This window comes from Capra hircus, chromosome 10 (assembly GCF_001704415.2).
Source record: "Capra hircus breed San Clemente chromosome 10, ASM170441v1, whole genome shotgun sequence".
NCBI lineage: Eukaryota > Metazoa > Chordata > Mammalia > Artiodactyla > Bovidae > Capra > Capra hircus.
The window spans coordinates 42,842,978-42,868,568 of record NC_030817.1 but is presented as its reverse complement, the minus strand read 5'-3'; the positions used below and the strand labels follow the sequence as shown (position 1 = coordinate 42,868,568).

Sequence of the window (25,591 nt, the reverse complement as noted above, 5' to 3'; positions counted from 1 at the left end):
TGGTGAAGGTAGACTTGGGACTCCATTATATACATGAACCTCAAAGGAAACAGTGTAACATCTTGACCATGCTCTCACTTCTGAGCTGTTCATCCTAGCTGTTAGAATGCCACCAAGCCTGTCCTTTGGCCATAGTCCTGTGGATGATTTGTAGGTGGTCTTTCTTGTTCAGTTTTTTTTTTTTTTTTTTTGTCATTGATTGTTGCTCTTGTCCTTTCCAGAATTTTTATTCTTTTCCTCTTGCATTCTAGCTGTTGCCCTGGACTACTCTCCCTTGCTTCTGTGTCCTTCATATATTGCCTCCAGTTAAACAGACTTCTGAGACAACAGCTGTGATGTTTTTATATTAACGTAGAGTTTGAAAAGAATATTAATGACTAAATTTATTCCTTTCCTTCCCCCTGAGCTTTTTTGTTTTTGAATGTTCTGCAAGTAAGAGTTAATAGCTGCTGTATAAAGCTGGCACCATGGAGTGGTGGGAAGAGGACACACCAAGGGTTAGGCATTTTGAGTCTAGCCCTAGAGATAACTAACTCACTGGGTCTTTGGGCAAATCGCTTGACCTCTTTTGACCTCTCTCTAGTTCCCACATCACTCAGGTAAACGACTTTGTTATGCAAGGCTCTTTGAACTGAGCATTCTAGGAAAGAAGTCTTACTTGCTTCTTCTGTCATATGATGCTGTATTGTGAATACAGTTTCTTGATTCTTTTCTCTATTCCTGAAAAAAAATTTTTTTTGTTTTTGTTCTTAGACTGCAGAATGAAAAATGGATGAACGTCAAAGTGGGAGACATCATTAAATTAGAAAATAACCAATTTGTTGCTGTGAGTATTTCGTATTGTTTAAAGAATTTATCTCAGGTTAAAATAGTATATGTACTAAACTGTTTACACTTGCAGATTCAGCAAATCTGTAATAATTTATCATCACTAAGGAGGGAATACCAAGAAGCATTTTTAAAATGTCTCAATTTTAAGATACTTTTAAGGACATATTGATTACTTACTTTCAATAACATGATAATTCAGACAAGACTGAGTGATTGTCACCTTGTTATTTTCTTTGGGGTCTTTTAAACTAATAGATAAAAAGATTTAAAATCATTTGATGTAAATAACAGCTTTTAAAATGCTCCAGAATACTTTAAAAATAGTTTATTCCTGCATAGTTCGAATACTGTCCCCTAACAATGGAATTAATGCTGTTAATTTGCAGGATTTTAGGAGAAAAAACTAGAGAAAGAGGAAAATGAATGCTCTCTCCTGAATAATCCCAATCAGAAAATGTTGATTGAATGTTCTCACTAAATGCTACTTTTGAGGTTTTACTTTCTTTCAAATGCACTATAATTTATGTTTTCAAAATTCCTGGGTTACAGTTCCCTTAATAAAATTCAAGGGATCAATTCAGACTAAAATATGTGACTAACTATAGATCATATTAAATGCAAGGCTAATATAAAAGCTATTCAGAACAGGATTAAAAATTCTATATAGTCTTTATGTCAAATGTATATTAGATTAGTCAGGAAAATTTTTGTGTTAATACCATTTTATTTATCAAGTTATGTTCTTCATTAAATCTGAGACATTTTCCCACAGGATAAAATAAACAGCCCCAAGATCTATTTATAAGAACAACTCAGTTGAGACTCTTAAATAGTCACTTTCAGAAGCAGTTTTCTTTCATTAAGTCATTTTCTGTGTATAGTGATTCTCGAGAGCAACCCATGCTAAGGCAACTAGTCAGTGAATAGGACATTCAAAAAAAGTTCACGGGAATTTGCTGTATGACTCAGGGAAGTCAAACAGGGGCTCTGTAACAACCTAGAAGGGTGGGATGAGGAGGGAGGTGGGGGGCAGGTTCAAGAGGGAGGGCACACATCTGTACCTATGGCTGATTCATGTTGTTTGGCAAAAACCAACACAATACTGTAAAGCAATGCTTCTTCAATTAAAAATAAATAAAGTAAAAACAGTAGGATTAGCACACTTAGAGAGGAGACAACGGAGAATCCCCTCACCCTTTCTGCTACATGGGGACACAGAAAGAAGATGGCTGTCACTAGATGAGGACATCCTCTAGTGAGTGTCTTGATCTTGGAATTCCCAGCCTCTGAAACTATCAGAGATAAATTTCTGTTCTTTAAAAGTCAAAAAAAAGGAAAAAATAATTCACACTTTAAGTAGAAAAGTGCTTATTTCTCTGACCCCATATTGTATCTGTGCTCCAACTTGCCTTCTAAAGCCTTACTATTCTAACTTGCACTTTCCTTGGTCTTTGTGTTTAGTTTAGTTGTATTTTCTGTGTTATAGTATACACGCTGCTTGTTATTGCAAACCTTTCTGTGGAATGAAGCATGGAGTCAAGTATAAGTGCAGGCATCACATGGCAGGAAACCAGTTCCACAAACACATCGTTAGCATTGGTTTAAAATGAATCCACATTTAGATGAGTTCCCGTGAAGTCAGTGATCCATGTGTCCCAGCACTGTCCAGTAGAACTTTCTGCAGTGGAGAAGATGTTCTATGTGCTGTCCAAATATAGAACAGTCAGAAGCACCTTGCGGATATGGAATCCTGGTAATGTGGTTATGCAACTGAGGAACTGAAAGTTAAATTCTATTTGATTTTAATTAATTTAGATTTAAATAGCCACGTGTGACTTGTGGCTTCCTTATTGGACAGTGCAGATGTAGCCTTTTCATTGTGGTCATGTGATAGAGCGGAAATCCTTAATTATTCCCAACCCTTCCCTAGGTCCTGTTGTTCTTGCTTTCACTTGGAGGGACAGCAACAAAATAACACTGACCATCTTGCACCCCCTTGCTTGCTCCCCTCTTTCCCAGGAGTGACTTCTCTGATTGTCAAGTGTGGGGCAGTAACAGGTGTGCATGACCTGGCACCTCCTTCCTTCCCTTTCTCTTCAGGCTCTGTCTGTGTACAGAGAGAACACTCTGCCCTGCTTGGTCACAGCATTCATTTTATAGGAGTAAATCCCCATGGTGGGGGTGATGGGAGGGTCTGGGTAGTTTCGATCTTCCAGAGAGCTTCATCTATGGCTGGATAATCTGTCTATCTGGAGCGAAGTATTAGCAAGCCCACTCAGGCCGCAGACCTAAAGCCTGGTCTGCAACTGCTTGGTCAGTAGCAGATGATATTTTTCTAATTTCCAGTCATGTCTGTCTGACTCCTACCATTATAGCTCTGTTGCTTTAGTCTTTGATAAGTGAGGGGGTCCTCCAAATGCCAGAACATTTCAGTGCCTCTTGATTAGTTCACTTTGTTCAAAAGTTTTCCATGTGCAGCTACTCAGCACCTATGAAGCTGTTTTCAGGGACAAATAAATGTTTCTATGGGTGAACTGCTATAATCACTTAGAAGTGCTAATATACCTTCCTACTCCCTGGCATCAGCTCTTAGAGGCTATCAGAGAGCTTACATGTGGCGAGCAACAATCACAGGTCTCTAAAAGAGACTCACTTCTGAGTTACTGCACTGAGGTAGAGCCTGGGAAACCAGATCATGATCATGAAAAATCATAGCTAGCCTTTATTGACTACATGGCACATATCAGATAATATTACAAGCTCTTTATACAGCTTAACTCATTTAATCCTCACATTAGCCCAATAACAGCAGGTTATGTACTATTATTGTTCCCATTTTGCAGATAAGAAAATAGAGGTACAGTGCCATCAGATAGCTTGTAAATAGGAGGGTTAGGAGTTAAACTCCATCTGGGTTTTAACCCCACTCTTTACTACCATATGCAGCTCCTGCCTCCATTAGAAGACCTGTCCTAATTACCTTGAGCCTGGACTTCCAGAGTCAGAGCTTCTAGGCTTGGATGCTAGAAGTGCTGCTCCCAATTCTAATGCATAGCCTCTAACTGTCAAACTTAGAATTTCTAATTTAAGTCACTTTAAGCAAGGAAAGGAGCTTGTCTGAGATGACCAGTTAGCTGGCCTGTTAAGAGTTACTCACCTCTGTTTTCCAGATAAGGAATCCTTACTGCCTTAAAAAATCTTACCTTAAAAATCCTTACCTTAAAAAATCTAAAACACTTCTGGATTGAATTTCCAGAGCTCCTATTTTTATTTTAGGGCCAAGAAAAAATGGAGAGCATAATTCAGTTATCACAATGAGACTGACTTGTGTTAGATGAACCAAGTAAGCAGTGTGAGAAAACCACACTGCAGAGTAGTTCCCGATACTGGTAGACCCTGGTCCCTGGAAACCATGCCTACCTTCCTCCTTTAATTGACCACAGTGCTATTTTCCTGTTTTGCTCTTCTTATCTGGTGGTAGAAATAAACCTTTTCCTGGACATGAGCATATTTGAATTTCACATGAATTTAGTCGTTTAGCTTATTTGGAAAAAGCTCCCCTTCCATCCCCTGCACAAAATGGCCTTTGTGTAACAGTAAATTTTTGCTTTAGAACAAAGGCATTCTTCTGCTACAGAAACTGAAAATTTCACCTTAAGAAATGAAAGGACTAGTTTGACCTAAACTCCAGTCCTGATCACGGACAGGCTTTGTCTCTCTCTGGACCCATCATCAGGGCATCTCATCCAGTGTTTTTTCAGCATCTTTTAAAGGATATCCTTTTAGGGGGGCCATTTTGTGGTTGAATTTCCTTTTCAGTTATTTTAACTTTTATAACTTCAGAGTTACTTGTTTTACTCTAATGGCTGAAATAAATCTTCCTCTTTAAAAAAAATGTGATATGTTCAACATGCATTTGAACATTTGGATCTGAACAATGGATCTGAAACTTAAATTTTAAAGAAAAATATTAACTATCGTCTTGCACATTTTCATTTTTATGACTTCATTCTGATTTTTGTCCATATCAACATATTTTTCCATAAGTTATTCATACCACATGAGCCATTTTGGATTTTTATTTTTGGATTATAAAAGAATAAAAGAAGAGATAATTTTGTAGATGATAAAAAGAATTCCATGTTTGAGAATGGCTTTAAAAAATGAAGGGAGATCCAAATATGTTTCAGTTAATTCTACAAATTCATTTTTCAATTTGGTTATGAATCAAATCCCAATATTCTTTCACCACTGTAGTTTTGATTTTTGAACACTAGCAAAGCAAAATGCTGTTTGTTATTTATAGTTGTATTCCAGTCATTCTGTAGCCAACCAGAAGAAAGAGTATGCATTTTAGGATCAGAGTTCTGAGTGCTAGTTCTAGCTTTGCCCTTTAAGCTCCATATGGTCATGGGTATGGCTTTAAAGCTCTTAGAGCCCTGGGTTCCATGATGAAGCTTTCACCATGACTTGCTACGGGCATTACGTGAGTTAATTTAGTTCATCTAGTGCTTGTCAGGCTGGAAATGACCTTCCCAGTTTTCTTATCCACACAGTAGGAACAACATTATCCCCCAATGAGACTGTTGAGAGAATAAAGTGATACAATTATGTGAATGTTTTGTTAGCCCTTAGCTGCACAGCTTTTAGATGTTATATGATTGCTTGAGGTTTAGCTTCATTGGCTCTTTAATTCAACAAACATTAATTATGCCTAATAAATCTAGGAGTCTAGTGCCATTGGCTCTTAGAACTTACAGATGTTCTGCAGATTCTTTTCAAAAGTCCTCTGGCTGGTATATTTGTTTCAGGTCTCCGTGAAGGTGCTGCTTGGGCTTTTCGTTACCTTTGGAAGGTGGGTGAAGAGACACTGTGTTAAAAATAATCCCCAATTCTTAAGAGAGATAGTTGAGTCTTTCCTGGGAGGGCACGGGGAAAAGGAACGAAGAATTGACAGGAGAAAGTATTGGGTTGGCCAAAAAGTTTGTTCAAGCTTTTCCATAATGTCACTTGGAAACCTAAACTAACTTTTTGGCCAACCCAGTACAAATAAGAGTCTAAAGAAGATGGGTATGGTTGGAATTAACTGCTGCCTGGTCCCACTGTGAGTTCCAGTAATCACACTTTCTGTTATTGTACTTCATTCCTGCTAACACCTCTGCCTGCAGGGAGCTGCCCTCCATTCCATCGGGAATCTTCCATGAAGCCCTTCCTTAGCTACCAGTCAGATATACCCCTTTCTCACTTGCATTCCTCCCATAGCACTTTGTTAATAAGATACTTAGAACCCTTATCATGTTCTGTCTTTACTAAACTATAAAATCCTTGAAGGAAAGAAGTTTTCACTCAATTTAGTACTCCTGGCAGTATAGGCCTTGAATTGCCTAGATTCACACCCTAGTGCCCTACTTTGTGGCCTCAAACAAGTACCTGAAACTATTTGGGCCTCGCTTTACTCATCTATAGAGTAGAGATAGCAACAAGATATACATTTAGGATTTCTTTGAGTTAAATAAAATACGGCACTAAGGCTAGGCTATATAGAATAGTGCCAGACACATAGTAAGAACTCACCAAATTTTGGCTATTGGTATTATAAACACCTCCAACTCAAACACAAGTTTCTGGATCGACTAGGGATTGGGTCCCTGAGAGCTATTGAAGGGATCAGCTTAAGGAAGACTGACCTGAAACTGGCAGAATGTTGGGGCTTGTTGTGCCCTCAGACCACCCATGTGTCGCCCCACTCCCTGCTCCAAAGAGCAGAGGGCAATCCAGTGCTAACAAGGCTGTTCCTGCAGCTCTCCTGCCTGTCCTTCCCAAAAGGACTATCGAGTGTGTGTGGAAGCAGGGCGGCATGATGGCGACTTAGCTGGCCACTGCTCGTTCACATACCCTCTTCAGTTACAATGAGTGAACAACACTTGAAGAGAGAAGTTAGCAAAAGAAAATACCAAAACTCAGCAGTTGGGCTGGGAGAACTGAAGAAGAGTGAGGGGAGGCAGGGCAGGGATTAGGCAGTGGGAAAACAAGAGGAAGGTTCAGAGGACATAGAAAAAGTTGACAATGGAGGTGACAGGAGGAGGCAGGGAAGGTAGATGAAGGAAAGATAGAAGTCCCAGCTTCCCAAGGTATAGAGAGAGCAGTAAGAGTTAGCCCAGAACCTGTGAGGTTGACACTTTCTGCCCCTAGGAGGTTGAGTCACTGCTCAGGAGAGAATCCAGTCACCAGGTGGCAGTGGTGCCTCAGTCACATGTTCTGAGCCAACTGTGGCCAACAGTCCCTCTCCTTATTTACTAAAAATATGTGTTAAGGCAGCTGAGCTCAAAATTACGCAGTAACATTGGATAGTTCTTACTAGGCAGAATTTTGAAGAAAAGCAACCGTAGGTACAAATGGTTATCTTTCTCTAAACTTCATAACTATTTTTCAGTCACAGATGGTAGCAATTAGAGAATTCTGGCTTTTGTTTAAAGTGATCCTGTTAAAGTCAGGGAGGAGAACCATAGGCCAAAGAGTGTGAAGCTCTACTGCTGTTGCGCCTTATGCCTTTATTCATTGTAAATGTGAGAAATAAAATCAAGGTACATTTTCATAACACTTTTTCACTTTAAAAATGTTGGCTTATAACTGGCATATACTCTTCACATGTCCTCTTCAGAGTGAGTTTGCTTTGGTCATGTTGTAAGAAGTCAGAAAGTAAATAATTTCTGCCTTGACAGACGTCTGTGACTTTTTCATCCAGAGTTGAAGAGCCTTAATAGTACAAACCTGTTTATTTTGTTAGGGGTTTGTCACTGAGTTGTTTTTCTGTTTTGTTATGACTTAGACAAAACTATTCCCCCATACATGCAGCTAAACCTGGCCTATTTTTGAGTTGAAAATTTAAACACTTGAGAGAATGAAATGAGTAGTTTGATTCTGAATTTAACCTCCAGGCTTTGATAATGGGATATTTCTAATATTTAAAAACCAAAGGTAAGAAAAATGGACAGTTTTGGAATGCCAGTCATACATTTAGAGGTAAAAAATTATTAGGCTAATATGTCAAAATAAATTGCTATAATTTTAGTCACTTCTTTGTAGATATTCAAATTCTTAAGAATTTCATAAAAACCTTTATTTTAAATTAATTTTGAAATTTCAAATAACCAATTTCCCAATGTAGAAAGCTACCAGAATTCTAAAACTGAATCATGCTCAGTCATTTCCAAAGCACCAAGAGAATAATTTATCTCTGTCCTAGACCAGCTCCTCGTCTCTGAATGTTTTATGTTTTTACCGTGTTTTCTATTCTATCCAGCCTTCTTGCTTAATTTCTGCTTTTCTTATCTTTCCCTTTTCTTATACACCACCATCTTTTTCTTTTTTTGTTTGTCTTTTTAAAAAAATTATTTATTTTTGATTGAAGGATGGTTGCTTTATAGTATTGGTTTGATTTCTGCCATACATCAACATGAATTAGCCATAGGTACACATATGTCCCCTCCCTCTTGAACCTTCCTGTCATCCTGTTTATCTTTTCAAGTTTGTTTTTCCTTTAATCCTTTTCTCTTTTCTTGCCTCTCATTTTTTTCTATTGTTTTCAACTTTCTCCTGCTCCTTCACTTTTGTCTTTCCCCATTTCTTTGCCTGCCCTCTGCTCTTAACTGATAACTGAAGAATTAAAGTGTGTGCATATAAGTATTTCCAATTATCTTACTTATTGGAGAACATTTTATATTTTCCATGCACAATTGTCAAAGCAAGAAAATGGAATTTTATGTATTTCTATAAAAGATATAAATTTTATATAGGAATATATAAAAACTTTATACATTTCTATTAAAAAATAAAGTGATTGTTAATTTATATGCTGTATCCTGCCCTTGCTTATGTTTGGATGGCCAAGAGAGTGCAAAGCAGGAACAAGGAAGGTGGTTTTGATTCAGGGCATATGTCAGAGAGGTGGAGCAAGACTTCATGTTTCACTTTTTTTCTAAGGCTCTGCTGACTCATTAGTAATGGATGGGTGATATAGTGTTGAAAGCATTCAACCCATCTTCCCCCCTCAAATATTCTTTATCATGGTTTTTCAAAATAGGCTGATCTCCTTCTCCTATCAAGTAGTGAGCCACATGGTCTCTGTTATATTGAAACTGCTGAGCTTGATGGGTAAGTTATTACAATTCAAATAATTGTTTAGATTGGTTTTCAATTTATTTAAGAGCAATAGCTTTAGAAACAAGACCTAACTTAAATCTTAAACCTTAATCTTAGATGCAATGTGTGTGTGTATGTGTGTATGCATACCATGGAATATTAATCATTAAAAAGAATGAAATAATGCCATTTGCAGCAACACGGATGGACCTCGAGATTATCATACTGAGTGAAGTAACTCAGAGAAAGACAAATGTCATATATCACTTAAATGTGGAATCTAAATTGATACAAAGGAATTTAGTTCAAAACAGATAAAGACACATTTATGATTACCAAAGGGGTAAATTAGGGATTTGAGATTAACAGGTACATACACTGTTATATATAAAACAGATAAATAGCAGGAATCTATTGTATAATACAGGGAACTATATTAAATATAATAACCTGTAATGGAAAAGAATCTGAAAAAGAATATATGTGTATATTGAATGACTTTGCTGTACACCTGAAACATTGTAAATCAACTATACCTCAATCAAAAAAATCTAAAAAACCCTTCATTTTATATTCTTGGAAGAAATAAGACTGCTAAATTGCAAAGTCCATTAATAATTTTTTTTTTGATGTGGACCATTTTCAAAGTTTTTACTGAATTTATTACAATACTTCTGTTTTATGTGTTGGTGTTTTGGCTGTGAGGCACGTGGTATCTTAGCCCCTGACCAGGGATTGAATCTGCACCCCCTGCATTGGAAGGTGAAGTCTTAGCCACTGGACCATCAGGGAAATCTCGTTTAGTCCATTTGCTAGTTACTTTGCAGATCTTGTGAAAACTGTCTTTTTTCTTGAATTTATTTCAGAAACAATGAGCTAACTATATATGTGAGTAATATATAGTTTACATAGGGATTCTTCACTGAGATTCCCTGGAAGGGTCTCTTTGTTTATTTGTTTTTAATTTCAAGTGCTTTTCTAAGGAAAATGAGGGGAATGGCAGTCAAGATCGCTTGAAGAAAGAACTGGTGTTACTTTATAAGGCAACTTTTGGAACTGGGTCAAGTGAGGATGTAGAGAGAGAAGAGAGCAATGAAGTAGAATGCAGTTCTGTCAGAGACGCTATTTTGGACTTTAGTTATAGACCATATAGTAATTTTGTTTCAATGGCTTCAGTTAGTCTGACATAAAAACATATATTGAACACTTATATTTTAAAGCATGTGCTTGAGATAGATTCTATCATTTAATCCTGACATAGGTACTATAAGCCCTATTGTATAGGCAAGGAAACGAAAGCTTGGAGAGACTAAAGAATTTGTCCCAAACTTCTAACGAATGAAACCAGTACTCATACCTGGCAGTCTGACAAAAGAACCCATGGTTTTAACCACTGCCTTCTAAATCATTGCTGTACTGAGGTATCCAAATAGAGATCAGCCTATGTGATCCTACCCTTGGTTTGGCAGAAGCTAAAATAGTGCTAAGAGGAAAATTTATAGCTATACGTGTATACACTTGAAAAGAGGAAAATAGCCTCAAACCAATTATCACATCTTCCATTCATAGCCTAGAAAATAGCAAAATAAACCAAAACAAGTAGAAGGAAGGAGCAAAGAGAAAAAAAAAATCAATGAATTTGAAAATAGAAAAAGAATGTAGAAAAAGAAACAAAGAGTTAGTTCTTTGAAAACATCAGTAAAATAGACAAATTTTAAGACTGGGAAAGGAAAAAAAAAAGATACAAGTTAACAATATCATGACTGAACCAGGAAGTATTATAATAGATCCTGAAGTCATCAAAAAGATATGGAGATGCTATGTATAACTCTATACATATTAACAACCTAGAGTAAATGGACTACTTGATTGAAAAACAGTCAAAACTCATCCAGTATGAAATAGTTTGAGTAGTCCTGTAATTGTTAAGGAAACAATTCAAATATAAAACATAAAACTATAAAACCTTTAGAAAAAACATAGTAGATAGTCTTGAAGATTTAAGGCTTGTCAAAGAGCTCTTAGATTTGATCCAAAAAGCATAATGCACAAAAGGAACATTTGACAAACTGGACTTGGTCATGTTAATTTTTTTTCTGTGCAAAAGACTGTTAAGAGTATGAAAATAAAAGTTACAGACTAGGAGAAAATACTTGCAACCTATATATCTGACAAAGGACTCATATATTGAATATATGAAAAATATTAAAAACTCCACAGTAAAAATAATCCAATTAGAAAATTGGCAAATGATATTAAAGGACAGTTCACCAAAGATAACTTACAGATGGCAAATAAGTACATGAGAAGATGCTCAACAACTTTAGCCATTGGGATATTAAAACAACAATGATGTATCACTTCCCACTTATCCTATCAGAATAACCAAAATAAAAACTAGTGAGAACTCCAAATGCTGGCAAGAATGTTGAGTAACCAAATCACTCACACATTGCTGATGAGAATATAAATGCTACAATCACTCTGGAAAACAGTGACAGTTTCTTAAAAAGCTAAACATGTAGCTCCTGTATAATCCAGCAGTTTCATTACCTGGCATTTATCCCAGAGAAATGACTTACCCTTACACAAAAATTTGTATACAAACATTTAGGGCAGCTTTATTTTTAATATCTCCAAATAGAAACAACTTATATGTCCATCATCAGGCAAATGGTTGCACAAACTGTAGTATATTGTGGAATATTACTGAGCAATAAAGAGGAATGAACTATCTCTTGATATATGCAATAACCTGAATGAATCTTCACAGAATCATATTGAATGAAAAAAGTAAATATCAGAAGGTCACATACTGTATTATTTTATTTATGTAACATTTCTATAAAATTAGAGAAATGGATAACAGATTAGGGATTGCCAGGAGTTTAAGATGGGTTGGAGGAGGCAGAGAAGGTAGTAGTATGTCCATAAATGGAGCCCAGAGGAATCCTTGTGTTGATTGAAGTGTTCCATATCTTGACTGTTAATGTCAGCATCCTGGTTGTGATATTGTGATACAGTTTCATGAGATAGTACCATAGGAGAAGTTGACTAAAAGGTAAAAAGGATCTTTCTGTATTGTTTCTTATATTGAAAATCATTTTGAAATTTATCAAGATATTGACCAAAGTGACTGTACTGTTTTAGATGTCACTATTAGTATATGAGATTTTCAGTGACTCTCTGTCCTGGTATGATCGATCTTTTTAATTTCAGATAGTTCAGATAGTAGGCATGTAGTAGTAGTATTTTTTAGATAGTGGGCATGTAGTAGTATCTCATTATGGTTTTAATTTGCATTTCCCTTGTGAGAAATGATAGTGAAATTTTTTTTTTAATTTATCACTGTATTGCTTCTTTATTGAAGTGTCTATTCAGATCTTTTAGGCATGTGTTATTTTATATTGTCATTTGTGGTTTTTTTTACAGATTAAAAAATATTATTTGAGAAAAAAAATCAGGAGTTTTGGAAAAAAAAAATTTATCAGTGAGGCCTGTGTGTGATTATTCTTCCTCTTTAGTTTCCACATCTGAATATGGAAGTGAGATATTAGAATCCTGAGGAAATAAATTAACATGATGATGAACTTTGATGAGTGACAGCATATGTGGAATGGAGGAATGTGGAATAGAGGAGGCTGAGGAATGAGAGCTATCTGGTCCAGTTGGTGTGATTGTTTAAATTATTTGAAAAGTCATTTACAGGGCAAACATTTGTCCTTTAATCTCAACACCACTGTCTCACTCTTTTCCATCAAGCCCAACTCAGTTTCTGCCTCAATTATGAAGTTATTTTTGACTGTCTGTACTCATCTCTGCCTCCTAGAATTTGTAGATTTAGATCAATAAGATCTAAATGACTTTTGAATAAAGTTATTTCAATTATACATTCAGCTTAATGTTTTGTGCAGAAAGCTGTTTGACTAATGGGCATTCCTTGGATTTAGTTCTTATTGCCATAATATCATTGTGAAACTTAATCATGGAGAAGTTTAGATTAAATGAAGTTGTAGGTATCTGCTCACTTCTCTAAATTCAGTTTTTCATGGTTTGGCATGCACTTCCAAAAGGTGATTTTTGCCTTTTTACCTACCACTTGTTTTCCTCAAGAGGACAGTAACCTTCAGGGCTGCACTGAGTTTCATGGGTGACTGTGGTATGTATTCAGTCGATATTTGTTGACCCACTACTACTGAACCCACTACTAAACATTTCCATAAAGACTGAACTCTGACAGATGCTCTTAAGCTATGGTAGAAGAGAATTTGGTTGAACTCAGTGAGGAAACTGACATGACAAACTCCTTAAACAGGAGACTTGAGTGATGGCCATAGACCCTTCACTGCTGGTCATCTCATGAATACCAGACTGCCATCACCAGTGTATACATGGTCTTGTTTGGAAGAAGATGACCAGCTCCTTGTGATCTACCTAGTCCCTGTCTAGTTTTATGATTCTAGATGTATGGGATTCTTAGCTTGATTCTTCAAGAAAAAGAAAGCTGTATTCCTTTTCCCATTTGAATTTCAGCTACTGTGAAATTTACCAGTAAAACTTCTGCATAGATACCAGATTCTGGAGTGATACTGACCTCCTTTAACTGGCATCTGTGTTCCCATTCCTAATGTGTTTTGTAACTCATGCATGATGTCTAAGAATGTTCAAATGCAACCATACTTGTTATTAATACATCCTCTGTTTTTCTAAATAGCCAAACAGATCACTGTTGTTACAGAGATGTGCCGTGGATGAAATGCTAACTCTTAGGAGTCTGCAAAGATGTGTCCACTTTCCCGAGATAGTGTGGGAGGTGTGAATGACATTCAGAGGGAGTTTCTTGAATCTCTTGTGTTGGATTTTGCATGTGCTAAAATTGCAGAAATGCCCCTGATTGCTTTGTGTAAGATACTGTTGGGCTGTTTCATTTAAAAGTTCATGTCATGTCAATTAATTTCACAGAGAAACAAACCTTAAAGTGCGCCACGCGCTCTCAGTTACCTCAGAACTTGGAGCAGATATTAGCAGACTTGCGAAGTTTGATGGTAAGTGTTTAAAACTGAAAAAGAAAGACCTCAAAACCAAAAAGCTTTTGTAACAAAGCCATGTATCAAAATAATTGTATGAAATTCAATCTATGTTTCTTTTTATTTGGTGGAAGGACATAAAATTCTCCAAGCATCAAAGCCTGTGATCTCTTCTCATGCTCCAGGGTAAAAGTGTTTACCAAGAGAATGGCTGTATCAGTCCATTGTTCCTTTTATCCTTGTTTTCTCTTCTCTAGACCTTGTTCCCTCTGGTCCCGTAATACCCTTCATTTGCCTGACCTGGGTCTCCCTGGAGCCTCATACAGACTTGCTGAGGATGAGTAATAGACCACACTCCTATTTCTAGCTCTAACTAGCCATGCATTCTCTGGCTCCATAACAAAGACCAAACCCCAGACTACAGACTTGATGAAGACAGCAACTCTGCCTCATATATTTCTGTGTCTTTCAGAGTGTCTGGTATAATATCATAAAGGTAGTAGGTGTTCAAGAAGAATATTATAATTTATTAACCAGTTGTCCACTATTGCCTTTTATTTTAGACCAGGGTTTTGTTATCACCATCTTCACATCATTCAACCCAGTCCCATGCTCCTCAGCATGGTCTCCCCTGCCTATTCTACTCCATCTGTGTCTTGTTCTTTCCTATCAAAGCTGTCACAGAGTAGCAAAATTCTTCTAGTCAAAGGAAAAATAATTAATGGTAGGACTTCGGGCATCCTGATAAGTGGTTGGAGAACCTTTGGGGTCTTCCTGGCACCCCTCAATGGTCTCTTGCTTTATACACCTATGTATCTGGACTTGGATATCAATATTTCCATACAGATTTGTTTTATTTATTAACCCATATTTATGAGTTTGAGGCTATCTTTCTAAATGTTTTCTTTGGAGTCTACTAAAGGAAAATATGGACAAGCATGATCCTGTGAGTTAGAGCACAGGCAGCTTTGCATTTTAAAGTTTCTCAGAGCACAACTTAGAGCTCCTGTTGCTTGTGCTTTGCATTTGCTTGTAGACTCCATCTGGATACTGTTAATATTTTAATCTTTCTTAAATGAGTGCCATTGTAACAAACGTTTACAGAAAAAAAATATTCCTCCAGTTTGAGATTTAAGTCAGGGGAATAGCCAGGAAACTGAATGGCCCAAGAAATATTTTGATTAGATTAAAATAAATTACACATTCTCTACTAAGTAATTTTTTCAATGAAATTTTACTGTTATGTAAATCCAAAAAAGTAAATTGTGTTCATGAATCAAAATACTTGCTTAAAACACGTCACAGAATATTCAGAGTCTTAAAAGTGCAACCTAAATGTAATTTACTCATTTCTTTCCTGGCAGAAGTGTACCTTTACACCTCTGTTAATCTATGAGGAGGTAAAAATTCATGACTTCTTGCTTACTTTACTGTTAAAAAGCAGAAAATTCCATATATATGTGTTAGTATACTGTATTGGTGTTTTTCTTTCTGGCTTACTTCACTCTGTATAACTGGCTCCAGTTTCATCCATCTCATCAGATTTGGGAGAATGGGAATTCTAACATGTATACTGTCATGTAAGAATTGAATCGCCAGTCCATGTCTGACGTAGGGTGCAGCTTGCTTGGGGCTGGTGCATGGGGATGACCCAGAGAGATGTTGTGGGGAGGGAGGTGGGAGGGGGGTTCATGTTTGGGAACGCATGTAAGAATTAAAGATTTTAAAATTAAAAACAAAACAAAACAAAACAAAAACAAAGTAAATAGACTGAAAAAAAAAAGGCAGAAAATCATGTTATAATTGCCAGCTCGTTTTCTTTCATAGATACTGGCCCAGATAGCCTGTGCTGTGATTTAGTTACAAACAACCCTGAAATCATAGTGGCATAAACAGTAGAAGTTTATTTCTTCCTCATGTCACATCTGATGCAGGTTGGATGGCCTTCTTCATCTTGTAGCTTTGATGCCTAGACTAATGGCCCTTAAGGTGAGCACATCAGAGTAAGGATGAGATGAAAGAGACAAGCTAACTTTTAACTGCTCTTCCTCTCATGTTTCATTGGCCAGCACGAGTCACATGGGCCTGACCTAAATGCAAGGAAGGAAATGAGTATGGAGTTGAGTTGAGTGCTGTCTCTACCACACCCTGTGACCAGAGGTCAATTCCAGGATTCTGTATAAAGGGACACGCTGGATTAGGTAGATTTCTTACTTGAAACTGCAGGAATGGGGCCAAGAATCTGCCTTCTCAACATGACTCCTCATACCCCTCTCAATCCTTCCTGGCCTGCTTGACTTTTTCTTTTTTCTCATAGCACTTATCACCATCTGGCATACTCTACAAAGTGCTTATTTTCTGGTTGTTATTTATTGTCTGTGTCTACCTGCTGCAGTGTGAGCCAAACAGGGATCTCTGTTTTGGTCACTGATAAATGCCAAGTCCCTGGAAAAAAGCATGGTACAGAGTGATTGATCAACAAATCCTTGATTAATGCATGAATAGATGGTCACAGGTGCCAGAGAGTGGGGTACAGGATCAGCCTCAGGCCCTGAAAAGACATGGCAGAGCAAAGGAGGGGCCTAAGGTAAGGGGCTGAGGGTGGAGTATGAAATGATGGGTGAAGAAGAGGCTTCCTGATGGGAACTTGTAAGACAAAGCAAGAGTGCTGGGTCCCCTTCTCTTGGAGGGCAGTGGCTGGGAAAGGGACCATCTGCTGTGGTGGTTTTATAATGACTTTCCTCAGAATCTTTCCTCCAAACAAAACAGAGTTGAACACAGAAGTCCGAAATTTAAGCTAATACAAGTGGTGCTGCTGCATACAAGTGGTGCTGCTTGGGCTAAAGCAGAAAATACTTCTTCACCTAAAATAATTCTTTTATCACAGATGGAATAACAGGTCCAGAGAGGTTAAAGGACTTGTCTGTGTGTGTGTGTGTGTGTGTGTATGTGGATGAATATATATACATAGATAAAATCTTTATTAATACTTAATAAAATTTACTTTAAAAGTGTATTCATAATTATTACTTAATAGTTGTAGTCTGCATTTGCTTCAAATAGCATAGATAATTCACAAAACCTCTAATATATAATAGTTTTTGCCAATAAAGGCAACACAGACCTCTATTTTCTCTCATTTATACATAAACTGTGATCACTTTTCAGAGAACATGTAATGCCAAATTTATGAGGCAGGTACACTTCTGAGCTAAATATCAGATCTCTGCTAAATTTACTTTTTCTTCTTATTCTTGGGTTGAATTTCAATCTACCATAACATTCAAGGCAATAGGATGTTCTATGGGTTTAGCCATATTAAAATGTGATTTCCTATTTCCAAGAAAACATCTGAAAAATGAATAGAGGGATTAAGGGGAAATAAATTTTATAGATTTTTTTTATAAATTTTTATTTTTTTCAATAGAATATAAAAATTAATCCCCCCTCTTAGCAGACAAATTTAAAGATAAGTGATGCAATATGTGGAAAAGTCTTTGAAAGAGTTGGAATAGTTAATAAATGCCAAATCTTTCCCGCAGTTGCTTTTGCTTTCTTATAGCCTTCAACTTTTCCTTCCTTTCCTTCTTTTTAAGCCTTAGTTTTAATTTCATTCTTTCCCTACCTCTGAGACATACATGTTCACACAACAATACTTCTACTATATCCACACATTTCTCTCATGACCCTAGCCATCGTTTTTCTTTCCTCCCTTTTTGCATTATTTCTAACTATTCTCTTTGCATCTTTCTCTTTCAACTCTTTGTTTTTAATAGTTTACTTTCTCCTCTATCTGAATTCTCTTTTTTTCTATTATTTTAAAATCTTTTCTATTTTCATCACTCTCTTGAAATTATTAGTTTATTAAGTTTATGGTGGCATGGTGGTAAAGAATCTGCCTCCCAGTGCAAAAGACACAGCAGATGTGGATTCAGTCCCTGGGTCAGAAAGATCCCCTGGATGAGGAAATGGCTACCCACTCTAGTATTTTTGCCTGGAAAATTCCATGGACAGAGGAGCCTGGCGGGCTACAGTTCATGGAGTGGCAAAGGGCTGGACACAACTGAGCGTGCATGACATATCACATCAAGTTTATCATTCAGTTCAGGCGCTCAGTCGTGTCCAACTCTTTGCGACCCCATGAATCGCAGCACACCAGGCCTCCCTGTCCATCATCAACTCCCGGAGTTCACTCAGACTCACATCCATCAAGTCCGTGATGCCATCCAGCCATCTCATCCTCTGTCATCCCCTTCTCCTCCTGCCCCCAATCCCTCCCAGCATCAGTCTTTTCCAATGAGTCAACTCTTCGCATGAGCTGGCCAAAGTACTGGAGTTTCAGCTTCAGCATCATTCCCTCCAAAGAAATCCCAGGGTTGATCTCCTTCAGAATGGACTGGTTGGATCTCCTTGCAGTCCAAGGGACTCTCAAGAGTATTCTCCAGCACCACAGTTCAAAAGCATCAGTTCTTCGGCGTTCAGCTTTCTTCACAGTCCAACTCTCACATCCATACATGACCACAGGAAAAACCATAACCTTGACTAGACGGACCTTTGTTGGCAAAGTAATGTCTCTGCTTTTCAGTATGCTATCTAGGTTGGTCATAACTTTTCTTCCAAGGAGTAAGTCAACAAAAACAAGACCAGGAGCTGACTGTGGCTCACATCATGAACTCCTTATGGCCAAATTCAGACTGAAATTGAAGAAAACAGGGAAAACCACTAGACCACTCAGGTATGACCTAAAGCAAATCCCTTATGATTATACAGTGGAAATAAGAAATAGATTTAAGGGACTAGATCTGATAGATAGAGTGCCTGATGAACTATGGACTGAGGTTCGTGACATTGTACAGGAGACAGGGATCAAGACCATCGCCATGGAAAAGAAATGCAAAAAAGCAAAATGGCTGTCTGAGGAGGCCTTACAAATAGCTGTGAAAAGAAGAGAAGCAAAAAGCCAAGGAGAAAAGGAAAGATACAAGCATCTGAATGCAGAGTTCCAAAGAATAGATAAGCAAGAAGAGATAAGAAAGCCTTCTTCAGCGATCAATGCAAAGAAATAGAGGAAAAGAACAGAATGGGAAAGACTAGAGATCTCTTCAAGAAAATTAGAGATGCCAAGGGAACATTTCATGCAGACACGGGCTCGATAAAGGACAGAAATGGTATGGACCTAAAACAAGGAGAAGATATTAAGAAGAGGTGGCAAGAATACACAGAAGAAATGTACAAAAAAGATCTTCATGACCAAGATAATCATGATGGTGTGATCACTCACCTAGAGCCAGACATCCTGGAATGTGAAGTCAGGGGGCCTTAGAAAGCATCACTACGAACAAAGCTAGTGGAGGTGGTGGAATCCCAGTAGAGCTATTTCAAATCCTGAAAGATGATGCTATGAAAGTGCTGCACTCAATATGCCAGCAAGTTTGGAAAACTCAGCAGTGGTCACAGGACTGGAAAAGGTCAGTTTTCATTCCAATCCCAAAGAAAGGCAATGCCAAAGAATGCTCAAACTACCGCACAATTACACTCATCTCACACACTAGTAAAGTAATGCTCAAAATTCTCCAAGCCAGGCTTCAGCAATATGTGAACCGTGAACTTCCAGATGTTCAAGCTGGTTTTAGAAAAGGCAGAGGAACCAGAGATCAAATTGCCAACATCTGCTGGATCATCGAAAAAGCAAGAGAGTTCCAGTAAAACATCTATTTCTGCTTTATTGACTATGCCAAAGCCTTTGACTGTGTGGATCACAATAAACTGTGGAAAATTCTGAAAGAGATGGAGATACCAGACCACCTGACCTGCCTCTTGAGAAACCTATATGCAGGTCAGGAAGCAACAGTTAGAACTGGACATGGAACAACAGGCTGGTTCCAAATAGGGAAAGGAGTATGTCAAGGCTATATATTGTCACCTTGCTTATTTAACTTATATGCAGAGTACATCATGAGAAACATTGGGCTGGAAGAAGTACAAGCTGGAATCAAGATTGCCAGGAGAAATATCAATAACCTCAGATATGCAGATGACACCACCCTTACAGCAGAAAGTGAAGAGGAACTAAAAATCCTCTTGATGAAAGTGAAAGAGGAGAGTGAAAAAGTTGGCTTAAAACTCAACATTCAGAAAATGAAGATCATGGCATCTGGTCCCATCACTTCATGGGAAATAGATGGGGAAACAGTGGAAACAGTGTCAGACTTTATTTTTCTGGGCTCCAAAATCACTGCAGATGGTGACTGCAGCCCTGAAATTATAAGACGCTTACTCCTTGGAAGAAAAAATTTATCATTAAGCACCTTTAAAGACAAGTTGCAACACAACTTATGTAGAATTACAACATATCTTCACATGTACTATCAAGATTCTTTTGATACTTCTCCTCCATTCTTTTTCTATCCCCTCTTTTAGGTCTCTTCTGTTAACCTTTGTCATAATGGGATATCAATAGATTTCAAGTTTTCTTCTCGGGGGTAAAAAAACTTTCTTTCAGTTGTGTGAATTAAAACCAGATATTGCATCCCTTAGGTTTCCCAGATGGTTAAGTGGTAAAGAATCCACCTGCCAATGCAGGAGATGCAGGAGACATGAGTTTGATCCCTGGGTCAGAAGGATCCCCTGGAGGAGGAAATGGCAACCATTCCAGTATTCTTGCCTGGGAAATCCCATTCTTGCCTGGTGGGTTACAGTCCATAGGGTCACAAAAGAGTTAAAGAGGACTGAACTACTGAGCACACAGCACACATTGTATCCTTTAGCTTAAATTAAAAGTATGATGTCAGCATTGTGTACATTTGGAAGTGCCCTGCCTGGCTATGGCACGGTCTAATAGAGGAGACAGATGTGTGAGGCATGCCCTTTCTGTGTTTGCTGTGTGTATCTTTTGGCTTGTGATATCTGGGCAAATCTGAGTAAGGTCTTGGTTTTGCTTCTAGTTACCATGTATTTTTTTCTCCTGAGATTTGTGTCAGTTCAGTTCAGTCGCTCAGTCATGTCCAACTCTTTGCGACTCCATGAGCTGCAGCACGCCAGGCCTCCCTGTCCATCACCAACTCCTGAAGTCCACCCAAACCTATGTCCATTGAATGGGTGATGCCATCCAACCATCTCATCCTCTGTCATCCCCTTCTCCTCTTGCCCTCGCTCTTTCCCAGCATCAGGGTCTTTTCCAATGAGGCAGCTCTTTGCATCAGGTGCCCAAAGTATTGGAGTTTCAGCTTCAACATCAGTCCTTTCAGTGAACACCCAGGAGAACATCTAATGATCTCCTCTAGGATGGACTGGTTGGATCTCCTTGAAGTCCAAGGAACTCTCAAGAGTCTCCTCCAACACCACAGTTCAAAAGCATCAATTCTTTGGTGCTCAGCTTTCTTTATAGTCCAACTCTCACATCCATACATGACCACTGGAAAAACCATAGCCTTAACTAGATGGACCTTTGTTGGCAAAGTAATGTCTCTGATTTTTAATATGCTGTCTAGTTTGGTCATAACTTTCCTTCCAAGGAGTAAGCATCTTTTAATTTCATGGCTGCAGTCACCATTGGCAGTGTTTTTGGAGCCCAGAAAAATAAAGTCAGCGACTGTTTCCACTATTTCTCCATCTATTTGCCATGAAGTGATGGGACCAGATGCCATGATCTTAGATTTCTGAATGTTGAGCTTTAAGCCAACTTTTTCACTCTCCTCTTTCATTTTCATCAAGAGGCTCTTTAGTTCTTCTTCACTTTCTGCCATTTGTGTCATACTACTATCTTTAGCACCAAACTACAGTTTCAGTCCTGTATCAAAATGGCATATCATATCTTCTAAATAACTGAATACCCGAGTTTCCCTATCCTAACCCAAGAAGTCTGCATTGGGACCTCCAACCTGGGGACAATAGCAAGCGTCAAAACTGAGGTGGGTAGGGCCTTAGGATGTCTCTTGTAAGTCTCCCTGCCTCCCCACTTTTGCTCTTAAATGCAAGGACAGTAACTTGTTGGTGGCCTCTTAAGGCATGGCCTGAGCTTGCTTGCTTGCTTTTTTTTTTTTTTTCTTTTATCCATTCACTCAGTCACCTGTTCATTTACTTACTAAATGTATATTTTAACACAAAGCCAAGGTTTGCTAAGCCCCGAGATACAGTGGTTAACAAGTCAGACCCAGGCCTTGCCTTCATAAGACTTATAGCCCTGGGAGAAGACAGATTTGAACAAGAACTCATCCTCAAAGAAACCTTTAATTAGATAAAAGTTATAAAGTTCCCACGCCTACCTGTAATGTTGACACGTGAACAAGTAGTCACTATGTACCAGGCACCATGCTGAGTAATTGCACATTTTATTTTATTAAATCCTTACAGCCCCAGGAAGAAGAGATTGCTATTACTTCCAATTTATGGGCAAGGAAACTGAGACCCAGATAAATTGAAAAAGTTCCCCAAGGTCACATGGTTACTAAGTGGAAGAAGTGGAACATGAACCTAGGACTATTGGCAAAGCCTTACGTGAGAGGCTCTAAATTGCAAACAAAAAGGCAGCATTGGAGAGTCAGGGGAATCAGCATGACCGCTTAGCTCCTGATCAGGGGAAGATTTTAATTTAAGAATACTTTAAACCTGAAAATGCAAAATTAAATTCCGGAGATCAAGTCCATCCAGGACCCGGATGACATCACCATGTTTTTTAAAAAGTAGCAAAGTTCTCAGTGATCTTGAATGTCAGGATCCCTGACAAGAGTTTATAGAAGAGCTGGCCAAACATAGAAACCAATACACGCACAACGGAGTTGGGTTTTGGTAGGTAAATCCATTTATTTGAAAAGTTCTCATATAAATATTTTTATACGTTTCAAACATCAGAAAAATTGATATGTAGTCTGTTGAATTGTATAAAAAATGATATATAACTTGGCCTAATATTATAAAAAGTATAAAAATAGAGTGGATCTTGATTTTTCATTTTGAAGTCTTTTAGGAATTGACAAGTTTTTATAAATAACTGGAAATAGTTTCAATTATACATTTGTAAACTGGTCAGCCTTATGCCTTGGGGAAAGCCCCGGATGTAAATTGTCCAAATATGTTTAAGAATCTTTTGCATATTGTTACTGGACTAAGATCTGTTTTTTTGCAACAATGACAAGTTTACATATTTTGTATGACTGTTAATACTGAGTTGTGAAGCAGGGAAAGGTTGACTCTTTATTTAAGGAATCTTTGTGTATTTTTGTGGTCCTTTCTAAAGAAGAGCATGTGTGTAATTAAAACACAGAAAAACAAGCATCTCTTTTTGGTTGAAAAAAATCCAAACACACAAAGTCTTTGTTAGAATCTTGTGACTTTTTAAACTTACCAGGTCAGTTTCTCATTCACCTGGATAGAAGCACAGCTCAGTAGCAGAGCTGATGTGACTGTGTGTGACACAGAAGCCTTGTGAAGAAAATAACTTTTTTCTTTACTGCTGGTGTTGATGTGGCCATTATAGTGATGATGATGGGTAGCTGAGGCTTATGGTTGAAGAGTAATGAGGTTTTAGAAAATGGGAAGGTGACATTTTTCTAAGAAAAAAATATTTATCACAATCATCAGGGCAACAGTAGAGGGCAGTCTTCTAAACTCTAATAAGCACTTGGCTAGAGCACTCTTGAACAGCAACGATGTCTTAATTCAATAGCTAATTGTCTTCGAGAAGAGTTGCAGTGCAGATAATCAAGAAGCATTGCTAACAGTAATAATATCCATAAAGAAATAAAGTCAAGTACTCTGGGAAAATCTTGAAATATGGGACACTGAGTTCCATTTTCATGATAAACTATAGATTTCCACTCTACAGTAGAACACTAGTTTGAGAACGTTAGTAGGTTGTTAATTAACTAACAATCCAGCTGACTAAATTTAGAACGCAGAGGGTTCAGAGTGAAACCTTGTAGATTTTGTTTGGTACGAGCCTCGAGTATTTCTGTGTGATTGCAAACTGGATGAACTGCTATCTGCTTTCACATCTGTTTTTTTCAGAGAAGCAAACAACTGTGACTGACTAGTTTCATTATATTTATACTTCATAATTGACATGATTTTCTCCCCAGTTTTATTGCTCATTAAAGATGATTTTGTTCTCTGTACGTGTGTTCTGTGAATAACTATGTGAGAAACAATGCTCTTTTTTCTAAACTGTTTTCTCATCCATTGTCAAACTGTTGCCTGCCACTTACTCTATGACTCAGTTAGCTAAGGGAAGCAGGGTCCTACAGTTTTTCTCTAATCCTTATTGTGCTTTGTGGCAGGGATATATTTTTGCTTGCTTCTAATGTGCTTGAAGTTGCCTCCTTTATTTTCAGTGTTCTCAGATCTATTTGTATCCCTTCAGAGTTAGGCCAACTTAAGTGGCCCACTGTGGCTAGACCGTTAGGTCTTCCAATCCCCTTTATCACTGTTACCATAGAAATATACCACCACTTCTTTCACTCATATTAGATCTGCTCAGATACCCACATCACCTTCCCATTTCTCTCTTGAAGTCATCTTTCCATCCATCTCTCCAACAAATATTTATTAAGTTCCTATTATATAGGTAATATGATAGGTTATGGGGATACAGAAGTGAATACAGTGCTCCAAGGAACCTGTTTATCCCTTTTGGAAAGAGGAAGAAAAGACATTGGGAAGTTTGTGTTTTGTGCTAACAGGACTAAAAGAGGGAAGCTGAGCACTTCTAAAGATTAAAAAAAAGAAGCTTGGCTTTGTTCATTCTACTTTATTTTCACTAGGCCCTGTATTTAGTATGTACTTAAACCACTGGGCTCATACTCTTCCAGAATGACTGAATTGGTGCTGGGCCTCCAAATACTGAGGCATAGCCCCTTGGCCTTACTGTCTGTTCCTGTCTAGAACCACACCCGTGGTGTCAGGCCAGAAATGGATGAGCCCTGGGGCCAGGGAGGAGCCAGCCAGCATGTTCAAGGCTATATTTGCTTCAATGTCAGTCTTTGCTTGCAACAATAAAAATGATCAAATGAGCCTGTTTTTTATATTCCTGTTGGCAGAGACTGTGTATCTTGTTGTTTTTGCCCAAAGCACATTTTTTTTTTTTTAGTGGCCAAGTTTGAAGCTGGAGAAATTGAGTCTTGAATCTGGAATAAGCTTTAAAGGTTGCTATGGACCCATTATTTTATGTAGGTTTTGCTGGTGATGCCTAATTCAAGGTTCTGTAAAATTTGGGAATGTTAATTATTGGTCAACAAAAAAAAGATGTTGAATTCTTAGAGTTTAGAAAAAGTCTCCTCTTCCACAATAGAGTTGTCTAAATAACTTGGGCTAGTTGAAATCAGTTTTCACTTACTTTTGAGTATCTGTGATATGCTATAGTAGGAGCAAATGAGGACTTAGCCATTCCTGTTCATATAAAAAGTGACTTTGTGTGGATTATTTAGCCTCATCCAAATCCTTCTGCCAGCACACTCACAGTTAGCAGTAGATGTCTGGGAAGAAGCCACTGTGTGTCCCAGTTGGGATGTTTCGGCAGCAATATTTCAGTGATTCTGGGGAAAGGTAGATGGATTTGGAAAAGCAGCCTGAGCCCTTAGAGTCTCTTATTCCTTTCA

General features: G+C 37.9%; 1 protein-coding gene across 4 annotated transcripts in view; it reads left to right on the top strand.

Moving 5' to 3' along the window:
* Window positions 1–25,591, top strand: part of ATP8B4 (ATPase phospholipid transporting 8B4 (putative)) — a 299,618-nt gene that overhangs the window by 152,596 nt on the left and 121,431 nt on the right. For all 4 annotated transcript variants that reach the window (XM_018054182.1, XM_018054183.1, XM_013967148.2 and 1 more), the window contains 3 exons: window positions 754–826; window positions 8,915–8,985; window positions 13,936–14,018. In XM_018054182.1, coding sequence (XP_017909671.1) covers window positions 754–826; window positions 8,915–8,985; window positions 13,936–14,018 — 227 coding nt within the window. The remainder of the gene's footprint in view (window positions 1–753; window positions 827–8,914; window positions 8,986–13,935; window positions 14,019–25,591) is intronic.